The sequence below is a fragment of the Drosophila melanogaster genome, chromosome X, assembly GCF_000001215.4.
Source record: "Drosophila melanogaster chromosome X".
Classification (NCBI taxonomy): Eukaryota; Metazoa; Arthropoda; class Insecta; order Diptera; family Drosophilidae; genus Drosophila; species Drosophila melanogaster.
Window position 1 is genome coordinate 5,942,470 of NC_004354.4, and position 12,562 is coordinate 5,955,031.

General features: G+C 42.3%; 5 protein-coding genes across 7 annotated transcripts; all 5 read left to right on the forward strand.

Annotated features, from left to right (window-relative positions):
* Nucleotides 1-136: 136 nt before the first annotated feature.
* Nucleotides 137-2,781, forward strand: CG12728 (uncharacterized protein). 2 transcript variants are annotated; one of them, NM_001297989.1, is made up of 5 exons: nt 137-372; nt 434-619; nt 686-824; nt 908-1,142; nt 1,204-2,781. In NM_001297989.1, exons 1-5 carry the CDS (start codon nt 214-216, stop codon nt 1,916-1,918), a joined length of 1,434 nt encoding a protein of 477 aa, NP_001284918.1. In that variant the 5' UTR covers nt 137-213; the 3' UTR covers nt 1,919-2,781. The 2 variants fall into 2 exon arrangements, with proteins under 2 accessions (NP_001284918.1, NP_572280.2); NM_132052.4 differs by having other exon boundaries at nt 1,204-2,153.
* A 431-nt stretch (nt 2,782-3,212) lies between these two features.
* Nucleotides 3,213-5,884, forward strand: CG32756 (uncharacterized protein). 2 transcript variants are annotated; one of them, NM_001297990.1, is made up of 5 exons: nt 3,213-3,450; nt 3,512-3,697; nt 3,764-3,902; nt 3,990-4,224; nt 4,286-5,884. In NM_001297990.1, the coding sequence occupies exons 1-5, from the start codon at nt 3,292-3,294 to the stop codon at nt 4,944-4,946; spliced, it is 1,380 nt and encodes a 459-aa protein (NP_001284919.1). In that variant the 5' UTR covers nt 3,213-3,291; the 3' UTR covers nt 4,947-5,884. The 2 variants fall into 2 exon arrangements, with proteins under 2 accessions (NP_001284919.1, NP_727053.1); NM_167055.3 differs by having other exon boundaries at nt 4,286-5,382.
* Nucleotides 5,691-7,739, forward strand: CG6041 (uncharacterized protein). The gene is made up of 4 exons (NM_132053.2): nt 5,691-5,843; nt 6,621-6,816; nt 6,882-7,161; nt 7,260-7,739. The coding sequence occupies exons 1-4, from the start codon at nt 5,780-5,782 to the stop codon at nt 7,644-7,646; spliced, it is 927 nt and encodes a 308-aa protein (NP_572281.1). The 5' UTR covers nt 5,691-5,779; the 3' UTR covers nt 7,647-7,739.
* A 42-nt stretch (nt 7,740-7,781) lies between these two features.
* On the forward strand, nt 7,782-9,242 carry CG32755 (uncharacterized protein). Its single transcript, NM_167056.2, has 3 exons — nt 7,782-8,175; nt 8,235-8,520; nt 8,576-9,242. The coding sequence occupies exons 1-3, from the start codon at nt 7,907-7,909 to the stop codon at nt 8,966-8,968; spliced, it is 948 nt and encodes a 315-aa protein (NP_727055.1). The 5' UTR covers nt 7,782-7,906; the 3' UTR covers nt 8,969-9,242.
* Nucleotides 9,243-10,095: 853 nt separating this feature from the next.
* On the forward strand, nt 10,096-11,577 carry CG6048 (uncharacterized protein). The gene is made up of 3 exons (NM_132054.2): nt 10,096-10,195; nt 10,263-10,488; nt 10,746-11,577. The coding sequence occupies exons 1-3, from the start codon at nt 10,129-10,131 to the stop codon at nt 11,539-11,541; spliced, it is 1,089 nt and encodes a 362-aa protein (NP_572282.1). The 5' UTR covers nt 10,096-10,128; the 3' UTR covers nt 11,542-11,577.
* Nucleotides 11,578-12,562: the final 985 nt, after the last annotated feature.

Genomic DNA, 12,562 nt, shown 5'->3' on the forward strand with positions numbered 1-12,562 from the left:
CTTTGATTTATGAATGGTTAGTTCAAATAGGTATAGAGTTACATCCCAGTTTTGTTATCTTTATACATCACCATCGTTACCGCCAAAGAACAATCGATAGATTGGTAAGAATTCGATACCTAGACGGTACTATCGATTCTTTTTCATCTCTACGGCGTGCGTCAGTGATGTTTCTTTCCTTTGATTTCTGATCCTTCTAAACGTAACTTCAAAATGCTATTGAAAGTAGTGAATATAAATGGCTTGCAGCACCTGTTCGCCTGCACTGAGGGGCAGCATGATGAAACCCTAACTATTCACGTTTTCCGTCCTCGCGAGAAGTGGACTTACTCCGAGACTTTGATGAAACGCGATTACCAGCAGCGTTTGAAAGTAAGTTTTCCGCATTTTCATGTGGTGAAATAGTGTGAGTGCAACACGTTTTTTCGACCAGACGCTCAACGCGCGTGTGAAGTTTCCCGAGGAATTGGTGCGCCAGGTCCTGCTCAACAAGGATCCATTGCATGTCGAACAGGATTACCAGCACCCATTGAACGTCCTGAAACTGAAGTATGCCATGGCGAATTTCAAAGTTTTCCTCAAGTGGGAATGGCACCTGAGACCCATGGATGCCGCACAGGTCAGTAACTGACTTTAGCAGAATCAGTTCCAAGAACTATAATAATTGGTGCCATTATTCCCAAAGTTGTATAGCCAAATGTTCTTGAACACAATGTCCACGGCTTTGGGACTACGGGTTCAGATACCCCTTCTGCTAGGGATTATCCATGCCAAGGACAAGGAGCTGAACCAGTATCGCACCGAGGGATGCCAGCTGCGCAAAGGTTAGTTAAGAGCAAGTTTGCAAATCGAAAGTTTTTGTCCATTCCATTCGCTTAGTAATCGCAAAACCTTATGCCTTCTTTAGTGACTGTGGAAACCAAGCCCTTTGATCTCGAGGCTTTTATGAATAAGCACAAGCAATTGCTGGACTGTTCCGCTGCCTACCAGAAGGCGCAGAGTACTTTTTTTGCTGATAAGCCATCGCCTAATTGGACATCGCTTTCTTCGCCATGGGCACGGGATGTCGCGCCCTATTCTTCGTCAAACGGCTACTTTGCTTCTTCGAAGGCATCAAGCCCAAAAGAAGCTCCTCGCATTAGGTGGGATTGGTACAATGTGTTCACATTTACCGATTAATAAGATATGTTTTCGCAATTGCAGGAAGCGCAAGGCTCTTGAAATCAATACCAATCATATGGAGCGCAAGGTAATGCAGCGCCGCTCCAATCCGCTTGTCGAGTACAAAAGCTCGCAGAGTTCCCAAGAGACAAACGTAAATTTAATCTTAAAAGTAGAGCTAGCGCCAATGGACACCAAGAATGATCTCACTGATGATGACGAAGAGTCATCCACATCTTCGGGGCTTTCCCAAGGATGGTCGGCCAAACTAACCAAATTTAATCCAACCGTCGGAAGTGGTGTATATGAACTTGCATCTCAGGAACAGTATGCTTCTTCTGAAGATGAGGATGCTTCTTCTAAAAATGGGGATACTTCTTCTAAATATGAGGATGCTTCTTCTAAAGATGAGGATGCTTCTTCCAAAGATGAGAATACTTCTTCTAAAGATGAGGATGCTCCGTCTAAAGATGAGGATACTTCTTCTAAAGATGAGGATGCTTCTTCTGAATATGAAGAGGTCACTAGGGAGGCATCGAACGCTTTCAATTTCGTCATAAAGAAGGTTGAATCTTTAAAAGAGTTTTACGATGCCCCAAGGGAACTCATCCAAGAACCCAAAGTCGGAAAGTCCGATCAGAATTGGGATTTAATTCTTCGAACTGTGCTGGAAGATATCAAAGCCGTACTGATTTACTCAACTGAACGCATCGAAAAAGCGATCCAGAGCTATATCAATAAGTTAGCGCAAAAATAATTTGGAAACGATCTCATTCTAAATGGTGCTACAAGCAAAACTTCACACTTAGTACATACGTTTTTTTTTTTTGTTTTTTTTTTTTTTTTTTAGATAAAAACAAGTCCTTAGTGATAAAAGGATAAAATACATGATTCCATTTGTTGATTAGGTATTCGTACCTAAGTCCATCGAACAGCAATCAAATGAAACAAAGAACTGTATAGTGTTGTAGATATTAAAAAGACGTCTTATCAAACACCCTCAGTACACGTACACAAACAAGTTGACAAACACAAATCCTCAGTGATAAAAGGATAAAGACATGATTCCATTTGTTGATTAGGTATTCGTACCTAAGTCCATCGAACAGCAATCAAATGAAACAAAACAATGTATAGTGTTGTAGATTTTAAAACGTCTTACCAAAACACCCTCAGTACACAAACAAGTTGAGTTCCATTGCATAGAAGCAGCAACTAACTCCTATCTCTATGGAACATATCGAATAATATTAAAATTTGTCAAAATGATTGCCCGGAAATTTTCTGGTCAATTATCGACCGATTAGTCAGGGCTTTCCAGCGGTTATAACCTCCTGATCAATGCATTTTATGTTAAATATTTTTTGGCACGATTACTAATAAAATTGATAAAAAAAGAAACGTTTGCAGTTTGAATAAATAATCTTTAAAGTTTGCCTTATCCCATTTGCTTTAGAAGCTTTCAGCCTTTTCAGGCTGATCTAGGATTACAACAGAAGGATGAAAGACAGCTAGACGAGGCTAGTTTTGGATCCTGAGTAATGCTTTCCTGAACCCTGAATTCCCACAATAATGTGTTGTTCCCATCGGTGGGTCACAACTATAACTGATCTACACATTTAGGATCTTATAATATATAATATAATATAAATACATGTCTATAAATACAACCGCGTGGATTAGTTAATTGAAATACGCACAGGCATTCTATCCATGCATTTCCCTGCAGAAAAAGTATTTCAGCATTGATCGTTTTAAGGAAAGCCCTGCGGTTACCTATTATACGTCCAGCCTACGCTCAGACTCTGTTGATGTGGCGTGAACACATAAAGGTTTAGGTACTACTTGTTTCATATTATAATAATATAATAACATTATAATATATAATATAATGCTGTTATAAAGTATATTTGATTTATACTTCTAATGGTTAGTTCAAATAGGTATAGAGTTACATCCCATTTTTGTTGGGAATCTTTATACATCACCATCGTTACCGCCAAAGAACAATCGATAGATTGGTAAGAATTCGATACCTAGACGGTACTATCGATTCTTTTTCATCTCTACGGCGTGCGTCAGTGATGTTTCTTTCCTTTGATTTCTGATCCTTCTAAACGTAACTTCAAAATGCTATTGAAAGTAGTGAATATAAATGGCTTGCAGCACCTGTTCGCCTGCACTGAGGGGCAGCATGATGAAACCCTAACTATTCACGTTTTCCGTCCTCGCGAGAAGTGGACTTACTCCGAGACTTTGATGAAACGCGATTACCAGCAGCGTTTGAAAGTAAGTTTTCCGCATTTTCATGTGGTGAAATAGTGTGAGTGCAACACGTTTTTTCGACCAGACGCTCAACGCGCGTGTGAAGTTTCCCGAGGAATTGGTGCGCCAGGTCCTGCTCAACAAGGATCCATTGCATGTCGAACAGGATTACCAGCACCCATTGAACGTCCTGAAACTGAAGTATGCCATGGCGAATTTCAAAGTTTTCCTCAAGTGGGAATGGCACCTGAGACCCATGGATGCCGCACAGGTCAGTAACTGACTTTAGCAGAATCAGTTCCAAGAACTATAATAATTAGTGCCATTATTCCCAAAGTTGTATAGCCAAATGTTCTTGAACACAATGTCCACGGCTTTGGGACTACGGGCTCAGATACCCCTTCTGCTAGGGATTATCCATGCCAAGGACAAGGAGCTGAACCAGTATCGCACCGAGGGATGCCAGCTGCGCAGAGGTTAGTTAAGAACAAGTTTGCAAATCGAAAGTTCTTGTGCATTCCATTCGCTTAGTTAGTAATCGCAAAACCTTATGCCTTCTTTAGTGACCGTGGAAACCCAGCCCTTTGATCTCGAGGCTTTTATGAATGAGCACAAGCAATTGCTGGACTGTTCCGCTGCCTACCAGAAGGCGCAGAGTACTTTTTTTGCTGATAAGCCATCGCCTAATTGGACATCGCTTTCTTCGCCATGGGCACGGGATGTCGCGCCCTATTCTTCGTCAAACGGCTACTTTGCTTCTTCGAAGGCATCAAGCCCAAAAGAAGCTCCTCGCATTAGGTGGGATTGGTACAATGTGTTCACATTTACCGATTAATAAGATATGTTTTCGCAATTGCAGGAAGCGCAAGGCTCTTGAAATCAATACCAATCATATGGAGCGCAAGGTAATGCAGCGCCGCTCCAATCCGCTTGTCGAGTACAAAAGCTCGCAGAGTTCCCAAGAGACAAACGTAAATGTAATCTTAAAAGTAGAGCTAGCGCCAATGGACACCAAGAATGATCTCACTGATGATGACGAAGAGTCATCCACATCTTCGGGGCTTTCCCAAGGATGGTCTGGCCGACAACTAACCAAATTTAATCCAACCGTCGGAAATGGTGTATATGAACTTGCATCTCAGGAACAGTATGCTTCTTCTGAAGATGAGGATGCTTCTTCTAAAGATGCGTATACTTCTTCTAAATATGAGGATGCTTCTTCTAAAGATGAGGATGCTTCTTCTAAAGATGATGATGCCTCTAAATATGAGGATGCTTCTTTTAATGATGAGAATTCTTCTTCTGATGATGAGGAGGTCACTAGGGAGGCATCGAACGCTTTGGATTCTATTAATGATTTTTACGATTACCCCCCGGCATTCACTCAAGAACCCGAAGTCGGAATATCCGAGGGGAATTTGGATGTAATTCATCAAATTGAGCTGGAAGAGATCAAAGCCGCACTGATTTACTCAACTGGTCGCGTCGCAGAAGCGATCAATAATCTAGAGAAAAAATAATTTGGAAACGATCTCAGTCTAAATGGTGCTACAAGCAAAACCTTAGCCTTAGTACATACGTTTTTTTTTTTTTTTTTTTTTGAGATAAAAACAAATCCTCAGTGATACAAGGATAAAAGACATGATTCCATTTGTTGATTAGGTATTCGTACCTAAGTCCATCGAACAGCAATCAAATGAAACAAAACAATGTATAGTGTTGTAGATTTTAAAACGACATCTTACCAAAACACCCTCAGTACACAAACAAGTTGAATTCTACTGCATACAAGCAGCAACTAACTCCTATCTCTATGGAACATATCGACTGATATTAAAATGCGTCCGATTAGTCACGGCTTTCCAACGGTTATAGCCTCCTGATCAATGCATTTTATGCTAAATGTTTTTTGTTAAATATTTTTTTGGCGTAATTACTAATAAAATTGAATAAAACAAAACAAGACACCCCATTTACAATTAGAATAAATAACCTTTAAAGTTTGTCTAATCCCAGCCAATCAACCAGTTACTGTGGTGTTCTGGCGTTACCAAATCCATTCCCTTTGGTGCCATTGAAATCAAAAACGAATTTTGCTTTGATTTGCCATTTGTTTACTTTTATGGCAGCCGATTCGAGCCATCGAGCTGTTGTCAATGTGGAGCTTTGGGGCTTTGGCAACATTCAATTTACGCACATTTGGCGATAAGATAAGCTAAAGGCAAACCACAAATAATATCAACTGGCCATGTGTCGGGATGGCTCATTGCGGTGGCTCTATTCAAGAAATTCGGTCGATAGTCAGTCACCTGTATCATTTCGAAATCCCATACTGCCAAGTTACTCAAGAGAGATGGCTAAAGTCTGGGCCATACTGGCCATAGCGCTATTTCTAGGAGCACTGGCCTCCGGCGAAAGTGAGTCACAGTTTGATCGCAATCAATCCAAATTACAGCCGAATAGTGATACGAAAGTATAGATTGTATTTACCTCAACAGAACGAACCAGTAAACGAATTATGGTCGTTTCGTTAAAAGTTATGTGAAAATCGAAGCCTAAAACTATTCAAGTTGGGTAAACCCCAACACTTCACACACAGAAGTTATCAATTTGCTCACATTTTTGTTTTGCTTTTTGTTGTGATAAATGGTTTGCAAAAGTGTTTGGTTATTACCCAAGATAAAAGAAACATATCATATTCCAATGTGTAAAAGAAACAATCAATAAGTGGTCAAATTCAACTGCTTTCGGATTTAAAAAAAAATTAAGTTTCAAAATGTTCAAAACAGCATTATAAATATGCCAAATTGGTATATGGTTATGGTAATTACCTTTTTCGATTTACTGGATATTTCCATCGCCATTATTGTAGAACAAAAGAACATTTTTTTCTATGACACTGACTAATTTTCGGAATTATCCAATTTCAAAAGGAGTGGCAATCACTTTACGTTCGATTAGATTGTCTTGTTTTTCCATACCGCCGAAGCGTTATGAACCGCTCACCATAAACTTTTAAAGTACTTTTTTGTTAAGACAACAATGCTAGGCTATCTCATCGCCCAAGATAAACATATTTATTATAGGTAGTTGACGAGTCAGTAAGGTTAATCAATGTCAATTGATGTTTATCATGGCCATCAGACCGATATTTAATCGTACATTAAATACCTATTTGGCTATATCTATTTCAGGTCTTTCAAGCGAAACGGCTGGAAAGATAGAGCCGAAGATCGTGGGCGGCTATGATGCGTCCATAGAACAGGTATCGTACCAGGTGTCCATTCGCCTCACCGCCAACGACAAGAAGAGCTATGGATCTGGTCACCTATGCGGTGGGGTGGTCATTTCCCAACGTTTGGTGGCCACCGCCGCCCACTGCTGTTACATGTGCGTACTGATCCTAGTACCTCTTTCATCACAATTTTCATATGCTAATAGATTCCGATTTCCAGCACCGACAAGAAGAAGTACCGAACTGCTGGCGAATTTGTCCTGGTCATGGGCAGCACCTACCTGACGAGCTCCACCGATCGCACTTTGATGTACTACCTGCAGCAGCTAATTACGCACGAGAATTATAATCCGGACGCGTTGACCAACGACATTGCCCTGATGTTCATCAATGGATATATACCCTGGAATTGGCCAACTGTAACGGCCCTGGCGTTGAACAGCCAACTTGTGGCCACAAACACCGATTGCCTGATCTCCGGATGGGGTCTGCTCCAGCAGGTGAGTCTACAAATGTTTTCCACTGTCAGATGGAATTCTATACCACAAGTATTTACTGATAAACTTATATATCTGATAAAATCTCTATAAACTTTCAGAACGGAACATTTAGTAGTAATACTCTGCAGGCCGCGACGGTGCCCATAGTGTCGTATACAACCTGTCGCATTTCATACAATTCGATTCCGGTTTCCCAGGTGTGCGCCGGCTATTTGAGTGGCGGAGTGGACGCCTGCCAGGGCGACTCCGGCGGACCCATGAGCTGCAACGGAATGTTGGCCGGAATCGTTTCGTACGGCGCTGGATGCGCAGCACCTGGTTATCCGGGTGTCTACACAAATGTGTCGTACTATTACGATTGGATTGTTCAAAAGAATAGCTCCCTCAACTATACCATCTATCATAATGGAGGAGTGCGGCAGGGATCGAGTTGGTCCTACCTGGGCATTCTTCCACTCCTTGTGGCCTTCCTCTTGGAACTCTGAATCTAGTCATCGCATAGGTCCGCCAAATAGTCAAAGACTAGATTATAACCTAATTTAAACTGCAATTAATTTATTAAATTAACTTACAATTCTATTTTTGACACCAAAGCATTTTGTATCATTACAAATACATAGCAAACATTTAATGGGCTGTCAGTTTTTTTTTTAAATTTCGAACTTTTTTTTGTGGTTTTTCTTATTGCGTTCGTTTTTGTGAGATTAGAAAGTATAGACGCTTGTGTGGAACCTCACGGCACCCCATGGACCACCTATGGATGTGCTTGCTGATTGTGGCGACCCACTCGGGAATCACTCAGTCTCAGATTGGCCAACCGACAGCTACAGCCTCGCCCTTCGTGATCCTGCCGAAGATCGTTGGTGGCTACACGGTGACCATTGACCAAGTGCCCTTTCAGGTGTCCGTGCGCCGGCGTTCGATCCACGAGCGGCACTACGGATTGGGTCACGTGTGCGGCGGAGCGGTCATCTCTCAGCGGGTCGTCTGTTCGGCGGCACATTGCTACGCCATGTGGGTGAAATATGTGAATCGAATCCATAAGATAAGTGTAACAACGATCTGCTTTTTAGAAATACCTCAGTACCACTGGTCTATCGTGATCCCGAGTTATATGTGGTAGTGGCAGGCAGCAGTGCCATCGATCGGACGGACCGCTTCACCCAGGAGTACCTGGTGCAGCGCATCGTTGGCCACAAGGACTACAATGGCAGCACGCTGGAGAACGATATCGCACTGCTCTTTCTCAACGGATTCATACCGTGGGAATCGCCGGGTGTGCGGGCAATACCGCTGGCCATAAAAGCACCCGAAGAGGGCACCACCTGCCTTATCCACGGATGGGGCAAGGTCACCATGGTGAGTGATTGGGAACATTCCAATCATGTCATTGTCCGTTCAACTTTCAATTCAGAAGGAGAAATCGGCTTCGCTGCAGCAAGCGCCAGTACCGATCCTCAACAAGGAGCTCTGCCAGGTGATCTACAAGCTGCCCGCCTCCCAGATGTGCGCCGGATTTTTGCAGGGCGGCATCGATGCCTGCCAGGGTGACTCGGGCGGACCGCTGATCTGCGATGGACGTCTGGCCGGGATAATATCATGGGGCGTGGGCTGTGCGGATCCCGGCTATCCGGGTGTCTATACCAATGTATCGCACTTTCTCAAATGGATCCGAAGGGCTAACGCTTCGCTGGACTACTCCGAGTACCGGCAAATACCGCCGCTAAATCTGGCTAGCCGCAGATCGGTATCTTCTAGTTGCTTGGGCATTGGTGTTCTGGCGCTTGCCATGAGCCTACGTCTTTGACGATTGGACAGCACAATAAATCGCTTGCTCTTCTCTGTCCTACAACTGATTTATCTAATCTTGGCGAGGAGGCAACCACTTGTAGATTGTCCAATAGTTGACGGTGATCGACGACATTGATGACATCAGAGGATGGGTTCAGGTTCAGGCTATACAGCGTACATTGGAATCTATTGTAATTATAGCTAGAATGTATTGTATGTGCTATTTGCCTTTTTCAAATACCATCAATAATATACACGGCAAATGTAGCCAATAAATTGAGCCAATCCCCATTTTCCGATAGTTTATGTTTTTATATGGTTTTTATGGTCATGCAAATAGAATTTATTGGAACAAGATAAATAAATGTTAATTGATAATGACCCAAATTCATGAATGAGTAACATTCGATTGGTACGTTTTGTAGTTTTTGAGTTGCCTTAAATTGTTTATTTAACAAGTTACCCGAAGTTGGCTTGAATAGTCAATATTGTTTGCACATGACGCCTTGAGTTCATGTTATATCTTAATTAAAAAAGCACACTGGACCCTCATTTCGCAATTAAGATCGAAGATATATGGGGACTGATTTGAGAATTATTAGGAAATTTGGATGACAAATGATTGGGGGGAGTTATTGTCTGATATACAAGATCGTTGAACCACGTTAAAGAAAAAATATAATAAATATATAAATAAATAATTGCTATATATATGAATAATTGAATACATAAAGGTAAAGTTGTGTTTAAAAAAAAAAAAAAAAACAATTTATGTAAATTTGTATTAGCCAGAAAGACTCCAAAGATCTTGACAAGATACACAGATCGCATTTAATTAGTTTTGGGCAAACTTTTCAGGAAATCCACTGGGGAACTACCGTTTTTCAAGGGGCTCATAAATCGGTGTGGTAAACCCAAAGATTGGTCGCGTGGAAAATCCAGCGGTGGCACTTCAAACTAAGGCTGCAGTTCGTCACACCCGGACGGAGGTCTTCGGTTCTCCGGCGATGACAAATCAGTCCGGTGTTTTTTGTGGTGTTCTATTGAATTGTACGATGTCTATTGATTAGATTAGGATGCCAGATTTTTATTTTGGCGGCGATATTGGACAACTGGGCTCGGCTCCTTCATTAGTTGGTACCGCCACGTCGAGGAGTTAGCATATAGATTGGCAGAATGTTCGGATTGGGACAACTTTTGGCGGTAGCCCTTCTTCTCATTTTCTTGCCATCGGGCTTGAGAGGTTTGTGGGAGATTTATTAAATGATGGAATATTTCCTAATTGAAAACCTTATTTGGTTTTAAATCAGGCGCAACGACACGAACACACTTGGACACGAAGGCCATCCGTCCGAGATTCAATGCGGATCCCGGCAGGATTATCAATGGAACAGAGGCCTCTCTGGGCGCAACTAGGCATCAGGTGGGCATTCGCAAGGCTCTCAACGATGGCTACTTCTTTGGAACCGGGCACCTTTGCGGAGGATCTCTCATCCGGCCGGGATGGGTACTCACCGCCGCCCATTGCTTTGTGGAGTAAGTGGGTCTATTTCTAACTATTTTGGGCTACTCATTGAGAATGTGCCCTAAAATAATGTGAAATTCAAATGCAAATCAGTCGAAGAGGTGGAAAAGTTTGGAATCCACATTCAATTGTTCAAGGGATGCAGAAATGTGGCTTTGGGGTAACCTTTTAGCTTAGAGATTAGACTTAAAAATTTCTTTGAATTTCATTAGAATTAACATGCAATTTAACTAACTATTCGTTCTTATCATTAACTTTTGCTTACCAGTCAGATTATTTACGACGGCACTTTCGTGCCCAAGGAGGAGTTCATCGTGGTGATGGGTAACCTGGATCGCTACAATCGCACCAACACGCTAACATTCACGATCGAAGAGCGCATAATGCAGCTGGATAAGTTCGACCTTTCCACCTACGACAAGGACATCGCCCTGCTGATGCTGAATGGTACTGTACCCACTGGACATCCGACCATTCGTCCAATTGCCCTCAATCGGTTTGCCATACCGGAGGGCGTCGTCTGCCAGGTGACGGGCTGGGGCAATACGGAGGATGGCTATGTCTCCGACATCCTGATGACCGTCGATGTGCCGATGATCAGCGAGGAGCATTGCATCAATGACAGCGACCTGGGCCACCTGATTCAGCCGGGAATGATATGTGCCGGTTATTTGGAGGTGGGAGAAAAGGATGCCTGCGCCGGCGATTCCGGCGGACCATTGGTGTGCCAAAGTGAATTGGCCGGCGTGGTTTCCTGGGGCATTCAATGTGCCCTGCCCAGATTACCGGGTGTGTACACAGAGGTGTCCTACTACTACGACTGGATACTACAGAATATGGGCGAGAATGGTGAAGGAAGTGGTGAAGAAAGTGGTGAGGGAAGTGGTGAGGGAAGTGGTGAGGGAAGTGGTGAAGGAAGTGGTGAAGGTAGTGGTGATGACGGAAGTGGTGACGACGAAGATGGAAGTGGTGATGGTGGTGGTGCCATGGCCGCCGTGGCCGGAAGTCTGACTCTTCTTCTGCCCGGAATACTCGCTCTGAGACTAATGGCTACGCAGTTCTAAAAATATTTGAATAAAAACCTATTTAACCTAAGAACTAAACATGTGTTTTTAAAATTTATTTGGGTATTTATAAAAAACGATATTAGTATTAACCTGATAACAAGGGGTTTTTATTAGAAGTACTCTAGATATATCTGTGTCCTCTGTGTGTATCTTTTGATAGTGTATACATAATATAATTTAGATATAATTATTATTAGGATGGATCCCTTATTGTACATAGCTAATTTTCATAGACCACATTTATCGGATACTACAACCATTCGTTGCACAAAACTATAGTCTACTTCTAGGCGGTTTCAAGATTATTATAGCCCCCAGTTCAGCATACTGACCATATAATCCTCGATTGCTCAGTTATCAGCGAATTTGTTGTTAGTTAACTAAAAATAGTTTACGGCGCAGAAAAGAAACTTGATTTCACTAGCTCGATGAATGGGAGTGACCACGCGATATCGGTAATCTTTATGCCACCAGACGGTCAGGGACTCAAGGAATGGAGTCCGTGACTGCATATGGATCGGTATACTCCGTAAGTAAATCCAGTTTGACTTATCAAGCGATGTGGCTCTTAAAAAACCCCCCGACAAGGTCAATGAGTCCAGTTGCAGTTGGGCAATCGAGAGTATAGTATAGGATAGTATATAGTATAACTATAGAACTCTATCTGTCGCTGCGATTATGATTCGACTTAAGTAGGTAGCTCAACCGAGGGTTGTGTTACAGCACTATAAATCTTAGCGATCGTGTAATACCACCTGGTTTTGGAATGTGCACAATCGATCCTTATCAGCCACGTTCTGCGTTGTAATCTGCTTTCCGTTTTAGTTTTGAGTCAAGTTGATATAAAGTTCTCGAGAAGAAGGGGCAGTTTCCGCCACACTTTGGAGAAGGGAGTGGTACTTCTAAATGGAAAAGGTATGAGAAACTTTGTTTGATTCACCACGTATCTCAGGTTTCTCAAAGGTATATCCAATTTATGTAAATAAATGTACTAGTAAACCATGTCACACAACAAAAC

Excerpts from the sequence above, each read along its gene's own strand:
- CG32756 (NM_001297990.1), top strand. The coding sequence starts at position 3,292 with ATGCTATTGAAAGTAGTGAATATAAATGGCTTGCAGCACCTGTTCGCC. Across the intron at positions 3,698-3,763 it reads GACCCATGGATGCCGCACAG|TTGTATAGCCAAATGTTCTT; the intron begins GTCAGTAACTGA and ends TTATTCCCAAAG. Across the intron at positions 3,903-3,989 it reads GGGATGCCAGCTGCGCAGAG|TGACCGTGGAAACCCAGCCC; the intron begins GTTAGTTAAGAA and ends TGCCTTCTTTAG.
- CG32755 (NM_167056.2), top strand. The coding sequence starts at position 7,907 with ATGGACCACCTATGGATGTGCTTGCTGATTGTGGCGACCCACTCGGGA. Across the intron at positions 8,176-8,234 it reads GCGGCACATTGCTACGCCAT|AAATACCTCAGTACCACTGG; the intron begins GTGGGTGAAATA and ends TCTGCTTTTTAG. Across the intron at positions 8,521-8,575 it reads GATGGGGCAAGGTCACCATG|AAGGAGAAATCGGCTTCGCT; the intron begins GTGAGTGATTGG and ends CTTTCAATTCAG.
- CG6048 (NM_132054.2), top strand. The coding sequence starts at position 10,129 with ATGTTCGGATTGGGACAACTTTTGGCGGTAGCCCTTCTTCTCATTTTC. Across the intron at positions 10,196-10,262 it reads CTTGCCATCGGGCTTGAGAG|GCGCAACGACACGAACACAC; the intron begins GTTTGTGGGAGA and ends GTTTTAAATCAG. Across the intron at positions 10,489-10,745 it reads GCCGCCCATTGCTTTGTGGA|TCAGATTATTTACGACGGCA; the intron begins GTAAGTGGGTCT and ends TTTGCTTACCAG.
- CG6041 (NM_132053.2), top strand. The coding sequence starts at position 5,780 with ATGGCTAAAGTCTGGGCCATACTGGCCATAGCGCTATTTCTAGGAGCA. Across the intron at positions 5,844-6,620 it reads AGCACTGGCCTCCGGCGAAA|GTCTTTCAAGCGAAACGGCT; the intron begins GTGAGTCACAGT and ends TATCTATTTCAG. Across the intron at positions 7,162-7,259 it reads GATGGGGTCTGCTCCAGCAG|AACGGAACATTTAGTAGTAA; the intron begins GTGAGTCTACAA and ends ATAAACTTTCAG.
- CG12728 (NM_001297989.1), top strand. The coding sequence starts at position 214 with ATGCTATTGAAAGTAGTGAATATAAATGGCTTGCAGCACCTGTTCGCC. Across the intron at positions 373-433 it reads ATTACCAGCAGCGTTTGAAA|ACGCTCAACGCGCGTGTGAA; the intron begins GTAAGTTTTCCG and ends TTTTTCGACCAG. Across the intron at positions 825-907 it reads GGGATGCCAGCTGCGCAAAG|TGACTGTGGAAACCAAGCCC; the intron begins GTTAGTTAAGAG and ends TGCCTTCTTTAG.